The 19,932-nt window shown below is 42.1% G+C and overlaps 1 protein-coding gene across 1 annotated transcript in view; it reads right to left on the reverse strand.

Moving 5' to 3' along the window:
- The window catches only part of LOC108797816 (pyruvate carboxylase, mitochondrial-like), a 433,030-nt gene that overhangs the window by 358,596 nt on the left and 54,502 nt on the right, over positions 1 to 19,932 (reverse strand). Inside the window, exons 4-5 of the mRNA XM_018569492.1 lie at positions 10,942 to 11,107; positions 2,687 to 2,832 (exon numbers count right to left, since the gene is read on the reverse strand). Of these exons, the coding sequence (XP_018424994.1) occupies positions 2,687 to 2,832; positions 10,942 to 11,107 (312 nt within the window). The remainder of the gene's footprint in view (positions 1 to 2,686; positions 2,833 to 10,941; positions 11,108 to 19,932) is intronic.

Genomic DNA, 19,932 nt, shown 5'->3' on the forward strand with positions numbered 1-19,932 from the left:
ACGTATTAATGCCTTCCTACCTGTACTGATCCATAAGGACCAGGTTGGCTTTATTCCATCACGGCAGGCAGGGGATAATGTCAGGAAAATCATCCACTTAGTACATGTACTCAGGACATCCAGCGGGCTTTTGACTCAGTCTCCTGGGATTACCTCCGGTATATCTTGTAAAGGCACACGCCAGGGATGTCCTCTATCGCCGGTCCTTTTCGCCCTAGCCATAGAGCCTTTGGCCTATATGATCCGCTCAAATCCAAACGTGAAGGGAGTTGAGGTAGCAGGGGTGGAATACAAAACTAGCTTGTTTGCAGACGACGTCATACTGACCATTACCCAACCTCCTACTTCTGTCCCCAACCTATTGCACACCTTGCATCTTTTCTCGGATATCTCTGGCTTGGTGGTTAACTGGAAAAAATCAGCGGCCATGAATGTGTCCTTGCCACAGCATGTTTATGATAATCTCCGTAAGAATTTTGCATTCACTTGGGAACAGAAGTATTTGAGATATGTAGGGGTTAACATATCTCCCTCGTATGCTACACTGTATGTAAATAACTACCTACCCTTGCTTAGACACCTTAAAACTTTAATGGACACCTGGGTACACTATCCTGGTTTGGAAGGGTTGCTGCAGTCCCTAAGCTACTGTACTATTTCAGAGTGTTACCGATAGCGGTCCCATCCTTTATCCTACGAACTATCCAAAGGAACATCTTGTCGTTCATATGGCACCCACTACGCCCCAGGGTCCCACGGTCCACACTATATAAGCACAAGCGGGAAGGGGGGATAGGCCTTCCGAATATCCTTCTCTACTACCAAGCATCCCAACTGTTACCACTAATTGCCATTCACCGCATAACTAATATCCCACTATGGACCATGTTGGAAATTCCCAACTGCTCCCCGATTCCTTTACAATCACTCCCCTAGTTACCGGCAGTAGATAGGCCCCGCTCTCTCAGTCCTCTGATGAAACATGCCTTGAAAGTGTGGGACTCCTCACGTCTGATATCCCCTTCCTTACCCCTTCTCCCCTTACTTTCGCAACCTTTATTTGTCCCAGCATACACTAACCCAACAATGTTTAGGTGGTGGACCGATAATGGCTTCACTAGGCTGTATGATTTTTATCGTTCCTCTGACATACCGACTTGGTCCTATCGTAAAACGCACAAACAGATTCCGGACGCAGAAATGTTTATTCAACTGCAACACTGGGTACCCTCTATGCAGGCACGTAGACATTTAAATACCCCACTTACCTGCTTCGAGCACATCTGCCTTTATGCACCAGGAGGGCCTCAACAGGTGTCAATTCTATATTCTACTCTGAATTCCCTAACTCGTACTAGTTTCCATTATTATTCTAACAAATGGTCCGCAGACCTGGGTCTGATGATGATTGGAAGGGTGTAGAAAAATATTTCCCGGTAATGTGACAAATTCTGAGGTTGCCTTCGCTGCTCAGTTCTGGACCAGAATATTTTGTTTGCTCTCGACTCTATTCGCCAAAGATATCTCTAAAGACCCAACACAGGCTCTACTTCATGCCTCAGTACCCGGATTGAATAAATCTCAGGGTGCCCTGGCTCACCAAATACTCATTGCTGCCAAATTAACCTTAGCGGGAAATTAGAAAAAAAAATGTTATCCCATACCGGGAGTTTACCAATAGATTGGATAATGTTCTCTTAAATGAACGGTTATCATGTGTCCGATACACATGCCAAATTTCTTAAAATCTGGGAACCCTGGATTCTACATAATCACCCCGATCTGGATGTCAACACCCTTCACCGCCTGTGATGTGGTCTATAGAGTCAAGGGGTAATGAATGTGAGGCCCACAGTTACGAACCAAGGACCTGTGGAATGGACCCAAATCACAATCGAAGCTGACCGACCGATGGACCCCCTACTTGTTCTTTTTTCTTTCCTACTCTTTCCTTTTGTCTTTTATTGCAATAATGTTGATCTACAGTGTTTGCATTGACATACTATTGACTACATTATGTTGCCTATGTGGCCTTCTGTAGCCGGCAAATACTGTATAAAATGCTGATTATTTCTACCTTGAAAACCCAATAAATATTTGGTTACAAAAAAAGATAACTCGGAGTTGTTAACTGGGGACAAAGAGAAGGCAAATCTATTAAATACTTTCTTCAGCTCTGTGCACACCAAGGAACAGGATGTAACTCAAGTCCATAGCAGTGCCATAGCCTCTACTTAACCACAATGGCTGACTATTAATATGGTCCAGAAACAGTCAAACAAAATAAGATGAACAAAGCACCTGGACTGGATGGCTTACACCCAAAGAATTGAGCTGTATAATTTCAAAGCCATTGTATCTATTTTTTAGAGACTCTCTACTGACTGGCTTGGTACCGATGGACAGACTCCGTGGGACAGGAAGATACAGCAGTCTGCGCTAGATCAGAGACCAGCACCAGCGCTGGAGGGACTGCTGAGAACAAGTGGAAGGAGGAAGATGGTCAGATCAAGAGGCATCATTTAGGGTAAGCACTTGAAGCAGCAATGGGGGGTAGTGAATTCTCAGTTTATCCATATTGGTACACACATGTTCGTTAATACGTGCTATGAACAAGTAAGAATCTAGCATCAAACCTATAATAGCAAAACAACAGTTAGACAGCATTTATAAACAGAGACTATACCTCATAACTTCTTACTACACGCATGCCTCGTCCACCCCCTCCGTAAGCTGCCTTGAAGATGATAGGAAAGCCATATTTGTTGGAAAATTCTTTAGCTTCAGTCAGACAAGCAATAGGAGAGTCTGTACCTGGTACAACTGGAACTCCTAGGAGTACACAAAAAGTAGGATGTCAGAATTATTATGGAGAAAAAGAGCACATACAAAGATATCAATTAATTTATAGATATGTCCACAGTAAGATTTAGCCTGGTTATTTTTTGTTTTGTTTTTAATTTTGCAATATGCAGTCCAATATTGCATCAACAGAATAATTCAAGCAAAGCAAATGGCAAACACACTCATCAATTTGTTACCAGATTTACAGCAAGGTGCACAGGAAGGGCTTAAGACAGTACACCAGCAAAAAGTTTCCCAGTACTCTCACCAGTCAGCATGCAAAAAAAACTCATCGCTCTCTCACCGCTAAGGTTAAAAACCTGCACCCAATTTGATCTTTTGCTCCAGAGAACTATTCACCATTATTTGTTTTCTCTTCTTTTTGATTTATGAATAGAGAAAATTACCTAGTACATAGTATTACAATTTGATGGGATTATTATAACCATAATTTAAATTGTATTATTAACATTGCATCATGAGGTATCTAAACATTTGCTAAATTAAGTCATTTTGTTTTAATAATGTGATATATATATATATTCGTTCTTTCTCATCAACCTTTCTATATTTTCATTGTTTAAGGACATAGATGTGTTTCTTAAATGTCTGGAAATAGACAAATAACTAGCTATCTCTTATATTGAAGTTTCTTCACTGAGCTCAGGTCAAAGATCTCATGACATGTTACAGAAGTTTTAAAAGGAAAATTCAAAATGATTCCTAGACCAATGCTGCCTCCTTCAGGTAATTCCAGGTATAGTTTGGAGTAAGGTGAGATGGGTCGGGACCTCATAGCGTGGAGATAAGATAGAACTTTCCCCTCCCATATTTTTGGGTGATCAAAGTTAGAAGTTTGGGAGAGGGGGGGACTGAGACAAAAGACGAGACTGAAACAAAGAAAGACCGGACTGACGGGAAGAGAACCTGAACATCTGACAAAAAAACTCCTGTCCAAAAATTGACCAAAGCTGACATCACTGAGACCAAAGAAATTCCATAAATAAAATATAACATTGCATCTATCTGTAAGCAATTTATGCTAGCCATATATCTCTGATTAGAGAGGGAGCTATGGCTAGCATAAATTGCTTACGTGCTAATGGTGACGTAAGCTGCGGCTCAGCATGGCTCCTAAAACCATCAGACATCACCCAGCTACACGGCCAGTTATCAGCGATTATACCAGCGATGGGGAAGAAAAAGCAGCCACCACCTAATACACCTGCTACACAAGCATCGGCTCAAAGAATTGGCTCCTTTTTTACACCTGCTCAGTTACAGCTCCAGCAGGCTTTAAGATCTAAGGCAGAGTTACTATCTTCCCTACGGAGCAGTCGCCCACCCCTCCCAGCCTCACCTGCTTCAATCATCCGGGTCGCTGCTCCTTCTCAGGAGCCGAAGATGCAGCCGCAGTCTGCTTCCAGCCCTGAGACAACACAGCTGGCATCTGACATGGTTGGCTTCCCCAGCAACCTCCCCCGCTTCAGTGCCAGCTTTCTCAATTCAGAATGACTTGTACAAAAATTTTCTTAATTTCTCTTAATGTATGCATCCTAGACAGGGAGGAGGAATTGTTTAAAAGAGGTGTGAAAGAGGCCATTTATGTAAAAATGGAGAAGCCAAGCTTGAATAGAGGTGTGTGTGTGTGGGGGGGGGGGGGGGGGGGGGAGTCGGAAGAAAAATACAGCAAGTCCAGATGCCTTGATTTATTTTTTTACAGATATACCATGACTTGGATAAATGAGAACCTTCACAGACATACTGAGGAATAATAAGTAGGGATGCACCGATATATTGGCCGCCGAAACATATCGGCCGAAAATGGCACTTTTGGCATAAGGCCGATACATCGGCGCATCCGTGATTTCTTTTCTCCCAGCTGGGCGCTGCTCTATGTCCCAGCTGGGAGAAGAGAAAGTGACAGCCAGCCGAGCGCTGCGGTGGAGAGCTCTGTGAGCGGCCGGTGTCTCCTCCCACACCGCTCTGCCGCCTATCACAGTCCGGCAGAAAAAAAAAAATAAAAAAGTTTATAAAAAATAAATAAAAATAAAATATAAAAAAATTGAAAAACATTTTCGGTATCGGTTTCGGCCTGACATTTTATTTATTTTCGGTTTTAAAATTTCCATTTCGGTGCACCTCTAATAATAAGTATAGTCCCTACCTGTGGGGTGGAGAATACGCCAGCAATACACTTACCGCATTAAATACATTTTAGAACGGAGCCTCTGAAGAGAGTCTCAAGAGAGAGGGCCTGCCTGTGGACTCCAGCACAGCATCCAAGAATAAATTCATATCCCGCCACGACCAGAGAAAAAACGATGGCAAATTATTCAAGTCGAATATTTTTTGTACAAGTCATGCTGAATTGAGAAAGCTGGTCGGATGATGTTTCGTCTTCAGGAAAAATACAGCAAGTCCAGTTGACTTGACTTATTTTTTTACAGATATTGTTCCTCTGTACATAATTCCTATAGCTGCATTGACCACATATAGGCACAGCATAATATCCTTGACCTATAAGCCAAGGTTTATATAGGCCCAATTTTACGGTCAGATCATGTGCCAGTTTTACTGAATTTATGTACAGGGAACAGCTTTGCCAACTATTTCAGCGGAGGAACGAGATAAATTATATTCACCATTTACAGCAGAGGAGGTGAGAGTAGCACTTTCATTACTTCAAGTTAGTAAAGCCCCGGGTCCTGAAGGATTCACCTATCGCTTTTATAAACAATTGGGAGGTTTGTGGACACCTTTCTTTATGAAGGTATGCAATTTGATCTCAGACTGTTGTCCATTTCCTAAACAGTCACTGGAAGCCCATATTTTAATTCTCCCTAAGGCAGGGAAAGACTTGTCTGAGTGTGGCCATTTTCAACCAATTTATTTAATAAATATAGATGCCAAGGTTTATGCTAAAATTTTAGCCACTAGATTAAAATCTATAATGACTAAGATTATTCATCCAGATCAGACAGGATTTGTTATGGGGAGAGAGGCAAGAGATAGTCCTATTGGTCGATGCAGAGAAAGCCTTCGATTGGGTTAATTGGGTCTTTCTTAAAACATCCCTCCAACAGGTGAAATTAGGGGACTCTTATTTCTAAAGTGATTGCTTTATTTACCCACCCTACTGCAAGGGTACGGGTTAATGGTATTCTCCCTGACTCTATCACTATAAGTAATGGAACACGCCAGGTTTGCCCACTTTCTCCTCTTCTATACTGTATGTTATAGTGATGGAGCATCTTACGGTGGTGATCCGACAGAATCCATCAATTACGGCCCTAGTTTCCTGCTCTCATCACCACAAATTGTCTTTATGTGCAGATGATCTGCTATTGTTTATATCTACACCACTAATTTCTATCCCCAATATTCTGCAAGAATTTGATATGGGGTTTTTTTAGTCATTTTCATGTGAGCACTTCTAAATCAGAGTTTCTCGATATCTCTCTTTCTGAGTCATTGCGGGCCACTCTCAAGGATTCTTTTACGATGCTATCATATCTTGGGATTTTTTTACCCTCTGATTTATCTAAACTTTTTATAGTTAACCATAGTGACCTGATGGAGTTAATTATTTCTGATATCTCTACAAGGAATGTTTCTCGATTGTCTTGGGTGGGTAGAATAAATGTTCTTAAAATGTATATTCTTCTCAGGATTCTTTGGAATTGTTATTGGAATTGTTTGAAATGTATACTTCATTTCTTAAAAAAATTACGGTCAGCAGCAATAAAATTTGTTTGGGGGCCCCCCTCGACTTAGTGTGCCCCCTCCTCTTGGTCCGCTGTGAAGGGAACTCTGTCAGCTCCTTAATAATCCTGGCTCACCAATATGTTCTGGATATTAATATACGCTCATGCTCATAGAAATCCCCTGCCCTAAAAAGCACAGTTCTCAGCTCTTTTGTATAATATGATAGAGCGCGCTCTGCAGTACCAAGTAAAACAGACACATGCTCTTCTCACGTTGGATGCTCAGTAGAAAGTACTGTCTAGTGCAGGGAGCTCCTGTTTATTTATAGGGCACAAAGGGATAACAGAAAGAAAGGATGGCCACAACAGCCAATCAATTCCTCAATACATTTACATAACACAGAGTCAGCCAATGAGACACATGTGTACATTTGAACAGACAATAGAAAGGGGAGTATTTATGAGGGGGTAAGTAGAGATATGGATGGAGGTAAGCCGGTATATGTGGTATATCTGGATTTCTCAAAGGCTTTTGACAAGTTTTTGGCATTGGAGAGCTCTCCTTCACTCGAATTAAGACATAAAATTAGCCCGGGAGGTAAGGGGTTGAATTCAGCTTTGAAGCGAACCGCACAAGTATCGGGAAAAGAATAGTATGAAACACTTCAACTATTGAATTATATACAGTCCCTCAAACCTTGCGCTGATCTGACCTTGACATCTTTTGAAACATTTTGTATGTCAGTTGATCCTATTTTACATCAAGTATCAACTATTTATGGTATCCTGAAAGAGAGGAGGACTGCAGGACATTCATCTGTTATGCTGGCCTGGGAAAGGGATCTAAGTAAGGAGTTGACAGATTAAGAATGGGAGAAGATTTATAACCTGCCCCATATTTCCATCTCTGCCTTGTATCACCAAGAAAAGAATATCAAGATTGTGTCGTGCTGGTACAGGTGCCCCGATGTGCTCCATTGCATATACTCAACCACCATGATAGATGCAGGAGGTATTGGGAAGATGTGGGCACATATTTACATGTTTGGTGGGGTTGTGAGCGATTGCAACCATTTTGGAATAAAGTTTTTCAGGCGTACTGCTCAAAGCAGTCTGTAAAGATGGAGCCCAACCCACTTATTGCTATCCTTTCACTCATGCCCGGGTCCATTAGGAAATCTTTAGGTTCTGTTTGTAAGCCGCCAGATTCTGTATATGTAGATGTTGGAAAACCTCCAGGATGCCTTCTCTATCACTATGGGCTGATGAAATGGACAATATAATAAATATGGAAAAGCTTGTGGCGGAAGATACAGATGGTATAGATAAACATAGAAGGATCTGGCAGGGCTGGATCTCTTATAAACACACGGATGATTTTTATTCTGTGATGATGGGTAATGGAGGAGGTAATTAGGGGATATAATCTGACATGGACAAACCTTTAGAGAGTTGGGGTTGGCTTTTATAACATCTATTTTCCCATTTTTACATTTTATATGGATTTTGAGCTATTTATATATGCTGGCTACAAGCCTCTCTTTTTGGTTTTTATTTGTTTTTCTTTTTTTTTTTATCTCTCCCTTTTGTGTGCATTTTTTAGAGGGTTTTTTTTTGGAACATCACGTTATCGGCAATAAGGCTTTGGTATTCTATGGCAGGTAACTGGCCAATTTTTTCATCAAGACCGAGTTGCCTAAGTATGTTAGACAAATTAAACGCACCTAGCTGTACCTCTATTCCCCTTTTCTTTTCTTTCTCTCACAAATATAATTACATTGGTACATATCACCCAGTACCAGCACATGTTGAATATATGGGGAAGGGGAGGTATTCTTTGCACATGCACTAGGGATAACTATTTAATATGTCACAATTTTTGGAAAACAAGGTTATTTTTCACTAATTCGTTTTTATTTTAGTTGTTCTTCACTTGAAATTGAACGCACATTGTCACTCTTCGATTTAAGCTTGTGAATTAAGCGTTTATGTGGTACCGTATCAAATGCCTTTGCAAAATCCAGATATACCACATCCACCGGTCTCCCTCCATCCAGATCTCTACTCAACTCTTCATAGAATGTTTGTAGATTGGTCTGACAAGAACGGTCCTTCCTAAATCCATGCTGATTATCACTTATAATACTGTGGTCATGAACAAAATCCACTAAAAAGTCCTTTATCATTCACTCAAACTGAAATGGAGAAATTTTAGCTGCAGTAAAAATTATCTCCATTTCAATTTTGTGAAGCTAATATTGACTTCTAGTCAATGTTTTTGTGTTGTGTGTGGGGTTTTTTTTTTTTTTTTATTCCCTCTCTCTATCTATATCTGCTAATCCTGTTCGTATAGAATCATTTCAAATTGTTAATGTGTAGTAAGGATTTTGAGCTTTATACATCTGTTGTGCTGAGACACGTCATGTGTTACATCTGCACATTCTTGTTATCACCTCATATTGACAGTTTCACAAGTTGCTTTCATTGAGATATATGGTTTTGTTTTACTAATATCTAGAATAATATCCTGTGGTTTTATTTTCAGTGTCATACTTGCTGATCAATCTCATTGCATATTTTGAACCTTATTATTTATTGTCACTAATAAAATTATTTCGTTATTATTTTGCATTTATTTAATGAGACTTAACATGTTTGCTTTACTTGACACAGCCCAATTGTGTTTGTGTGCTTTAAAACTAATTTTAGTGTATTTTTTCCTAAAAAATATCCATTTGATAAACATTTGCAACATAAAAAAATCTCAACTAGCATTTTTTTTTCTACAGGGCTGCTGCTTTTAGTACATAATTGTTTAAAGTTTTGTAGCCCTGTTGTTGTACCAGCTCCTTTAAGAGAGGAGATGTTGCAGCTGCAGGAGGAGCCAGAAAGCACAGTTTTGTGGGGATTGTGTACACAGCTGAGGAGGAATTCTATATGACTGTGTGTACATAATTTACATTTCCCAGAGTGCTACAGGAAGAAGGGGAAGCGAGTTATCTGTGCAGAAGGTTGCTGGATTCAGTCCAATGTGAGGAAACAGAGAAGGCAGACTGCCATTTCTGTGTTGTGCTGCCAGAGCTGTAGAGAGACTGTACTGACTAGTCACAGGTGCAGTCCTGAAGTGGGATCGGCTACACAGAGGAAATTGCTGCTTGTTCCTGTCTGGAAGACGATCAGCTGACACTGCGGGTGAGGTGCCATCCTGCTGAGAGGACATCGAGGGCGGCGACTCGGCCCAGACACACGGACGCTAAAGCTGACGACTGGATCCCCTGAGGACATCAGACTCCAGCTCCTAATAGACGTGTTCTTCACTACAGGAGATAATTCCTGACATCCCTGCTGACTACAGACGGACATCTCCCTCTGTGTATGGGTGAGAGGCCATTGGCCTGTTGTTGTCCTTAACAATACACACAGATTTTTCCACCATTTGCAATGGGCCCCAATGTTGGCTAGCTGAAGATATTACCACTGGACAGTGGGTTAGGTACCCGGGTACATTGGGAATAAAGCTTGTGTATAGTTTGATTACCATTCAGTAAGCTTACAGTTAGAATAACTGCATTTATGGTTCATTACCGTTATGCTTGTGTCTCATATACAGTCGGTGTGTTATACTGTGTTAAGACAAATGTTGATCATATGCATTGCTATTCAGATTACTATATACAGTAAATATTCATTTAAAACCTTTCAAGGTGTGCTGGTGTGCAGTGTATTTATTATTGAGGTGCATCTCAGAGGAAATACATGGAGACCCGTTATTTTATTTTACTGTAGATCACCCCTTCAGAGCCACCGGTAGTGTTATCCTGTGTTGGGATATCGCTGACTGAGTAAGAGGGACACTAGAGTTTCAAACAGTTTTCTTGCCAAAAATGCAAATTGTGCAACATTGTTTACCATGTTTAAAATTGTAAAAATTGCTCCGGTCCCGAAGTGATTATTAAATGGGATGGATGAATTTTAAAAAACAACAAAACTTGCCATGAATAATATTTTGGTAAAAATATACTGTAAACAGAATATGTCAGGAAAAAAACAGGCATTATTTGCAGCTGAAGCTTCCCACCAAAGCTGGAGGCTGCCATTGCACAATTGCTAGAAGTAGTCCTGAGGCAGTCACCCTCAAGCACCTGGAGGAACAAGCACTTCCTCCAGGTGCCAGGACATACCAGCCTACAGTGCTAGATCAGAGTTTTGGCTGTTCCCAATACTAGACATTCTAAAAGATTTAAAATGAACCTAATAAAATGTATAAGTGTATTTACAATCAATGCAAAACATTTTGTAACAAGAACTGCCCTGAAGGAACATATGCAAGTACAGGAAATGTATAAAAACAAAAGTGAATAAACAACTTATTTTCTTTGATCATTCTTACCAGCACTTATTGCAATAGCTCGAGCTTCCACTTTATCGCCCATCTTACGCACAACCTCAGGTGTGGGTCCAATGAATCGTACATCAGCGTCTGCACAAGCCTGTGCAAAATCAGAACGCTCAGACAGGAAGCCATAACCTGGGTGAACAGCATCCACTTCATTTTCCTTAGAGGTGAAAACATACGGAAAATATCAAGTCTATATTCAGCAGAGCTTAATCAAGTTGTTTTTTTTAATTCAGTTTCTTAATATCAAAAAGTGAAGCGCCTTCATTTAAACAGGCTCATTACTGTACTGCACACATGAAAACAATAAAAATTTAACTTTAAATATGACAGTATTAAAAAAAATAGATAAAATGTGACAAACTTTTTATCTATTTTTTAACCTTTTTGTCCGAGTATAGATCTAGGTTTGTCACAAGCAAATTTAAAATGTAGAAATTAAAATGTAGAGGACTTTAAGAGCCTCATAATCTAAGTTAAAGAACCGAGTAAAAAGATGGGACTTCTGCTAAATATCAAGATAACTAAAGTTATGACAACAGGAAAGACACCCCTAAAGTTGATGACATGGAAATAGTAGACAACAAAGGATTCAGCAGTCAAGAAATACACAGGGCCGGCCTTAGGCCTTTAGGCGCCCTGTGCGAGAAAGCTTTACAGCGCCCCTCAGTGGCCACACCCTTTAGTGGCCACGCCCCCGTAACCACACCCATTTCCCCCAATATATGCACCATTTAAAGACTCCTATTTTGTTAAGCCGCAAAGAAACATATACAGCACAGACTGGACCTTAGAAGAACAAGAATGAAAGACCTAGAAATGCTTTTCAAATGTACACGTGTCTGCAATTACAAAGATCAGAATTAGCTATGGTATTTTCTGTCACACTTATAAAAGCTGGACAGTGAAGAAGACAGGAAAAGCATTGATGCCTTGAAACTTTGGAGTTGTGGAAGAATTCTACAAATACAATGGACATCAAGGAAACAGACATCCGGTAGAGTTTTTTTTTCTTTGTGTCCGAGTATAAATCTATGTTTGCTAGATACATTAATGATCTGATGCTAATATGGGACGGTAGTAGGGAAAGCTTATTGGAATTTGCAGGTTATTGCAATCATAATCCCTTTTCTATACAGTTCCCCTATGCAATATGTTGTGGAAATTTTATTTGGATGTGTTTTTAGTAGATTGTATATGTGAATATTGTCATCATGTCTCTCAGTGTCAGGTTTACCGGGTTACGCTCTATGGAGCGTAGCCGGGATTAATCAGCACTGAGGATAAACCATTGGAGTGGATATCTTCCTATGGATGTGGAGACACGGCCGCTATGCACAAAGATGCACAAAGGCTGTTGACCGGGGGAGCGGTGTCCTCTTCGCAAATGTATGGAAGCCGGTGAGGGCCCGTGTAATGCACAGATTTATTCGCTTGGCGGAGATGTATTTGCTTTTGAGGACACTATCATTTGGATACATATCTGCTTTATGAAGGAACATACACTCATGTCGTTTTAGTGTGTCTGATCAACACATTGGAAATAATATGGTGTTTTCCCTGCAGATAAACTCACATTAATGGGAATCGTAGTATAGTTCTATTAGGCATTGTTCACTGAGCAATGCTGAATAGAATTTGCGCCAGTGGTAACGGCGGGAGTGTATGCACGGGTCTGATCGGAGCAGCGTTCACAGTTAACACGCTGATTCCTTTGTGTAGCTTTCTGGCGGGAACTCCACAGCACATGGTTTTCTTTGCTAACTGGTGTGCACGGAGGTCACATGTTGGGAGCTGGGAGCTCTGGGAGTTAGCAGCTGGGAGCTGTGCATGTTGCGCTGCACAAAAACTTGGAACAGTGCATGCCTGGAGGAAACTGTGAATTTTGAAATATGAGCAATAAGGGGCCTGACCTGGAAAAGAGGTGATAAAAATTAAGGCAAGAATCCCAAAATCGTAACCCACGAGGACTCCTCTTTCTATTGTCTGTTCAAATGTACACGTGTCTCATTGGCTGACTCTGTGTTATGTAAATGTATTGAGGAATTGATTGGCTGTTGTGGCCATCCTTTCTTTCTGTTATCCCTTTGTGCCCTATAAATAAACAGGAGCTCCCTGCACTAGACAGTACTTTCTACTGAGCATCCAATGTGAGAAGAGCATGTGTCTGTTTTACTTGGTACTGCAGAGCGCGCTCTATCATATTATACAAAAGAGCTGAGAACTGTGCTTTTTAGGGCAGGGGATTTCTATGAGCATGAGCGTATATTAATATCCAGAACATATTGGTGAGCCAGGATTATTAAGGAGCCGACAGAGTTCCCTTCACAGCGGACCAAGAGGAGGGGAAGGCAAATTGGGGTTCAGTGCAACAAAAAGGCCGGCCGTTTGGTAAGATAAACTTTATTTCAACTTTTGAAATTTTTTGTTGTTCTGATACTGGAATCTGTTTTCTCTGTCCGCTGTGTCAGGTAAACTCTGCTCAGCAAAAGTACCTTATTTTGCTTCTCCTCTTTTTGTATAATTTCAGGGTTTTTGTGTTAATATTTGGTACCTGAGATAGGGGTATTGATTGGGGAGAAAGCCTATACTGCTGTCCTCTATAGGACCCCAGTCAAAACAACTTAGAGGGTTTGTGTAAAGGGCTGCTGTGTATGTTAGATGTGTAGTCAATATTTTGTTATATAGTCGGGTTCTTGTGTGAAGCGAATTTCTTTTGTTAATAATAGAATTCCGGTTCGTGTAAGTTTTTGCGGTACAGTGTTATACTGAGCGGAATTATTCTATTGTTAGGCTGAGATTCAGCGCTAAGCGGAAATCTATACCGTAACGTGAGAATAGTGACGGGGTGGTACTGCTCCTAAAGGTTGGTGCAAGGGTACTCTGGACGCAGAGTTACTGTAAAAAAGGCTGTGCCACCATTTTGTTTTTGCACTAAGATCCATGTGGCTGTGCCACCATTTTGTTTTTGTAGTGAGTTTTATATTTCAAGTGTAATTATTGGGTTTTAGTATTAAAGGGCAGTTTTTAACTAAATTTCAGTTATTGGTGGTATTCATTTTGGTACTGCAGTTTTTAACAAGGAATTAAGTTTCAGGTGGAGCTGGTTCATTTTTAACTGAGTTTTAGTGTCTATTGAAAGCAATTCGTTTGCTTTTGCATTAAATAGCTGTTTTTTCCAGGGTAGTTATTTTGTCTTTTTGTAACTCTTTTTCCCGTTATTTGTGTAACTTTTTATTTTTGGTAGAATTCAGTGTTGAGTGTAATTAGTCAATTTTTACATTGGATTTATTTTTCGAGTGGAATCATTTTGGTTTTGTGCTGATTTGCGGTTACTTAGTGGAGATATCGCTTTCTGTGTGGTTTTCAGGAAGAAACATTGTACATTCTGTGAGTAGACAATAAAACGGCATCCCCATAGTAGTTGTTACATCTAGGAATAGACTGAGCAATTGTATTGTATAGCAGAGGATGTTCATGGTATTCTGAGGCTGTCTTACGACACAGTAGGGTTAAAACGAACGTGTGGGTGGTGGGCCGCTGCCGTATAAGCGGCGGATTGAGACACGTCTGTTTTAGCATACAAAGTGAGGAGTGGATTCTAAGCCCACCAACAGTAGGCCGTGTAAAATAATCAGAGTTGGGTGTGTGGTCACTAAAGTGCTGTATACATACCACCCTTATAGCTGACCGGCGTTGGGCCGTGTACAATAATCGGAGTCTGGATGCAAACCGGTACCGTGAGAATAGTCACCAGGCGGTACTGCTCCTAAATGTTGGTGCAAGGGTACTCTGGACGCAGAGTTACTGTAAAAAGCCAGTTCGATTCGTCATGGGCAATGGGCCGTCCATGTTAAGGAGGGAAAAAGAGGCCTCCCACAGTCAGACAGCTTCCCAGTACATGAGGTCTGGGTTTGGCGTTCAGGCAATGAAACCCCTTAAAGTGTGGCACAAATGGTCCAAGGGAACAGCTTGGTGTATTCCCTTGGAGGGGACTTTTGATGCCTGGGGGTGGGAGAAACTCATCACCGAGTTTAGACCCAGGCTACAGGCATCAGGGACCTTTTGTGAAGCTTAGTTATGGCTTCAAAAGTCTATAATGGTTAATTGGCAGGGTGTACAGAGGGCGGTTTCAGTCCGAAAGAACCATGTTATGTATACCTGGCCTGAAGGCATAGCCGGAAGTGAAGATCCAGTAAGGGAAGCGGAGGAAGCCTTCTCTGGGCTAACCCTGCTAAGACGAGCTGGATCCACTAATCCCGAAACTACTGTTGTCTCTCCTGAAACCCCTGCTATTGCTGATTCCACTATTGTTAGCCTCTATACCACCAATTGCAAAATTTTTTTGTGTCATTGAACTAACTAATGCATTTTTCTCTGTACCACTGGACCCCCAGTTCCATTGCCTTTTTGCTTTTTCATTCCAGGGTCAACAACTAACTTGGACACGTCTCCCTCAGGGGACAGTGACTAGTCCCACGGAATACAGTTGCAAGCTTAAGATCGTGTTAGATCAGTGGGCCCCCGATGGATCCAGGGGTGGTACTGCTGCAGTGTGTGGATGACTTGCTACTTTGTTGTCCCACGCAGCAGGCTTATTATCAGCATAGTGTATCATTGCTTAACCATCTGGCGTCCACAGGTAATAAGGCTAGCAAGGAGAAACTACAGTTCTGCAAGGAAAAGGTTATCTTTTTAGGACATTGCATAGCTCAGGGTACCCGACATCTAACCACCCAGAGAGTCCAGACCCTGTAAGACATCCAGAGACCTGGGAACACTCGACAATTGAGAGCCATTCTCTGACTTATCAATTACTGCAAAGACTGGGTCCCTAACATATCATCCAAATCAGGGCCCCTTTATGAGTAAACATCACAAACACCTTTTCAATTGTCTGACGACAACTGGTCAATCCTACAGGAACTCTCCAAAGCACCTGCTTTAGGTCTGCCCAACTATGACCTCCCCTTCTATCTTTTTTGCCATGAAAATCAGGGCCATGCAACTCGAGTACTGACCCAGCTACATGCACCCGAGGCTCACCGGGATGTGTACGAGCTGTGTACGAGCTGTGGCCGCCTGCGCTGTACTACCACAGAAAGTAGGTGACATCGTTTTGGACTCCCCGTTGACCCTCTATACTCCCCATTTGGTGCAGGAGATCCTAAATCAGGCCCAGACAAAACACCTCTCTGCTGCCAGGTTGACTAAGTACGAAGTGGTTCTCCTAACACCTACTAACCTGCCTCTAAGACGATGCATCATTTTGAACCCAGCGTCTCTTCTTCCTGTTAAGGAGGAAGAGAGGCGGGGAGATAATGGTGTGACAACAACAATTTTCACTCTTTTCAAACTAACACTACTAATCTCTCTACTTCTAAACCATTTTCCCACCTAGTAGGACGACATGTTGAAGAGCAACATAACTGCCTTTCCTTGATGGAATTGGAAACAACAGCTACCGTGTTTCCCCGAAAATAATACACTGTCTTATATTTTTTTTTCCAAGAAAAAATACACTAGGTCTTATTTTCGGGGGATGTCTTATATTTACCTGGCTGCAGATACTTTCGGGGAAACACGGTATCAGTTCGGTGAAGGAGACTCCCATCCCAGATGCCAAGAACCTTTTCGTCGATGGTTCCAGGTATTTCACCCCAGACGGTAAGCCACACATGGGTTATGCGATGACTACAACCAGTGAAGTTGTGGAGAAGGGTTCATTGGTTTCCCATATGTCTGCACAAGAAGCGAAGCTGTGGGCACTAGCAAGGGCCTGTGAGATCCATAAGGATCAGAGGATCAATATTTATACAGACTCACGGTATACGTTTGGGGTGGCACATGATTTTGGGCCTATCTGGAAGGCAAGAGGGTTTTTGACTAGTTCGGGGAAGCCGGTGAAACATGTGGAATGGATCGAGAGGTTGTTCGTTGATTTCAACCTGCCACACGAGATAGCCATTCTGAAAGTGAAAGCCCATACGACTGAGAAGACTCTGGAGGCTAATGGGAACGCCTTGGCAGATAAAGCTGCTAAGGAATGTGCTCTGAGCGCTGCCGTGGGAACCCTGATGCTAGCCATCCCCTCTGATGTGTCTCTAGGGGAGTTTAGGAAACTGCAGTCACAGGTGGAAATGCAGGAGAAAGAGGAGATGGACAGCTTTGGGGGCTACACAGGGTCCAGATAACATCTGGAATCTTGGTAGCAAATGGTGTTTACCAAGATCGCTCTTTTCTATAATGGCCCATTCGGGTCATTATCCAGGGCATCAGTCAAAGATGGTTATGTGTGCACAGGTGGAGGAGCATTGGATTGCCCCTGGATTCACTACCGCAGCTGCTAACTTTACCATGGCCTGCCTGGTTTGCACACTGCACAAACCGGGGAGGACCGTAACGGTACCGAAACGGCATTCGTCTAAACCGGAATATCCCATTCAGCGCATACAGATAGACTACATTACATTGCCAAAGAGTGGGCCGTACGAGAATGTATTGGTCTGTCTGGATATGTCTTCCGGTTGGCCGGAGGCATGGCCCGTTAGCAAAGCCAACGCCTCTGCCACCACCACCGCGAAAAAGATCCTGTTTGAGATAGTGTGTCGCTGGGGTATACCTGAAACTATCGAGTCGGATCGCAGCTCCCACTTCACTGGTCAAATATTTGCAGAGGTATTTAAGGCTCTCCACATCAACCAGGGATTACATACCCCTTAAAACCCCCAAAGCAGTAGTAAGGTAGAACGGCAAAATGGGATTATTAGGAACAGAATCTCAAAAATCATAGCTAATATTAGAAAACTCTACTCCATCTGGAATGCCCCTAGACAGCCCCATGGGTTATCACTCTATGAGGTTTTGTTTGGGAGTCATCCAAAAACTGGATTGTACTTTCTTTAGCAGCTCTCATCTTTACACTCTCAGTTGACGTGGTATGTGCAGTCCCTACAAAGAGAGCTCCAGAAGGTCAATCACAGGGTTCAGGAGTCTATCCCGGACCCTGACGCGATAACCAGTGTACATTCTATTTAACCAGGTGACTGGGTTGTTATGAGGAAACATCAAAGGACGGAACTAGAGCAGAGATATCACGGGCCATACCAGGTTCAGCTGATGACGCCGACCTCCTTACAACTCGAGGGAAGTGACAACTGGAGCCACTCCAGCCACTGCAAGAAGCTGTTCAATTACATCAAAGAATGAGGAGTATCGTTTTTGTTTATATTCTTAGTCTAGTGTATCTGAGCGAGGGCAACGATGGAGAACATCCCAACCTGTTGTTTAAAATGCACCTCCAACTAGCTAAGACGGCAAATAGGTCCAATTGCTGGGTATGCTCTAAACCTCCACCGAGCCATTTACATAGTTACATAGTATTTGAGGTTGAATAAAGACATAAGTCCATCAAATCCAACCTATTGTGTGTGTGTGTGTGTGTGTCTGTGTGTGTATAGGTCTCGGAGTAATCTCATTCTTAAGAGTACCTATACCCGTGTACATTTTGGTCTCTCAGGAAATCGTCCAAAAGCTTCTGATTCCAGACTAGTTGCGGAAATCACTGCTTGCGGCAGCGAGTTCCAGACCCTAACCGCGCGAACTGAGAAGAACCCCTTTAGCCCCTTGTGTTTGAATTTTTTTTCTACCAGTTTTAGGTGGTGACCTCTAGTGTTTGTTATGGAATTAATCTTAAAGAGTTTGTTTGTAATGTTGCTATGACTATTGAACATCTTGTACATGAAAATTATGTCCCCCCCTTAATTGCCTCACTTCCAACGTGAACATATTTAAATTTAGTAGCCTTGTCTCATAGTTCTGGTCCTCCATCCCCTTGATGAGTTTGGTTGCCCTCCGCTGGACTTTCTCCAGCTCACGGACATCCTTTCTGTGTACCGGTGCCCAAAACTGCACCACATACTCCAGGTGAGGCCGAACCAGTGATGTGTAAAGTAGCAAAATTATAGACTTGTCCCTGCAAAACATTCCCTTCTTGATGCAGGACAGGATTCTCTAGCTTTGCTTACAGCAACCTGGCAATCTATTATTCAGTTTATGGTCTACAATGACCCCCAAATCTTTCTCCATTTCCGACATCCCCAGCGGCATAATTGTATAGCCCATTTGCTTTTGTTTAATCCCAAAGTGATTATGTTTAATCCCAAAGTGCATAACTTTGCATTTATCGACATTAAACCTCATCTGCCACATAGTTGCCCGCTCCCCTATTTTATCCAGTTCCTCCTGCAATGTTATACTATCTTGGTCTGTTTCTATTACCCTCCCAATTTTGGTATAGTCAGCAAACACTGAGATATCGCTGTTTACTCCGTCCCCGATGTCGTTAATAAACAGGTTGAAAAGCATGGGTCCCAGCACAGAACCCTGAGGCACACCGCTAATGACACTAGCCCAGTCTGAAAGGGCACCATTTATTGATAATCTCTGTACCCGTTCCTTTAGCCAGTTCTCTATCCATGTACACACCCTTTCCATCTATGCCCATAGACCTCAGCTTGTATAGTAAACGTTTGTGTGGTACCGTATAATTTCACCCCAGCAATGGCAGCAGTTCATGCTATATACGATGTTCGTATTGGCATGAGGAAATACAGGAAACTAGCAAGGGCCACAAGGAGACACTTGTCAATAGAACTTAATGACACTTTCCTAGAGGGTAACATCAGTTATAGTTCTAACATTAGCTCTGGCTCCTGCCGTTCGCTTGCTAATCCCGTATGGGTATCAGGACAACAAGGCAATCCACAAGTATGCTTTAACCTTAATTTTGGTAAAGGAAGTCGATTTGTAGGATCCACCACTTGTGAGAAAGGTGTAACAGTCAATCTCACTAACAAAACCCCCTCTCTTTTTACTGACACCAATAGATCAGATTACATCTGCTGGAAAGAAGGGTATGATGTTCAGACTGAGGGAGCGATCCCCCAGTCTATTCAGTTACTACTGGTTGCCCGTGAACGTCAA

Source organism: Nanorana parkeri, unplaced genomic scaffold, assembly GCF_000935625.1.
Source record: "Nanorana parkeri isolate BGI_ZX_2015 unplaced genomic scaffold, ASM93562v1 scaffold1343, whole genome shotgun sequence".
NCBI classification, from domain to species: domain Eukaryota; kingdom Metazoa; phylum Chordata; class Amphibia; order Anura; family Dicroglossidae; genus Nanorana; species Nanorana parkeri.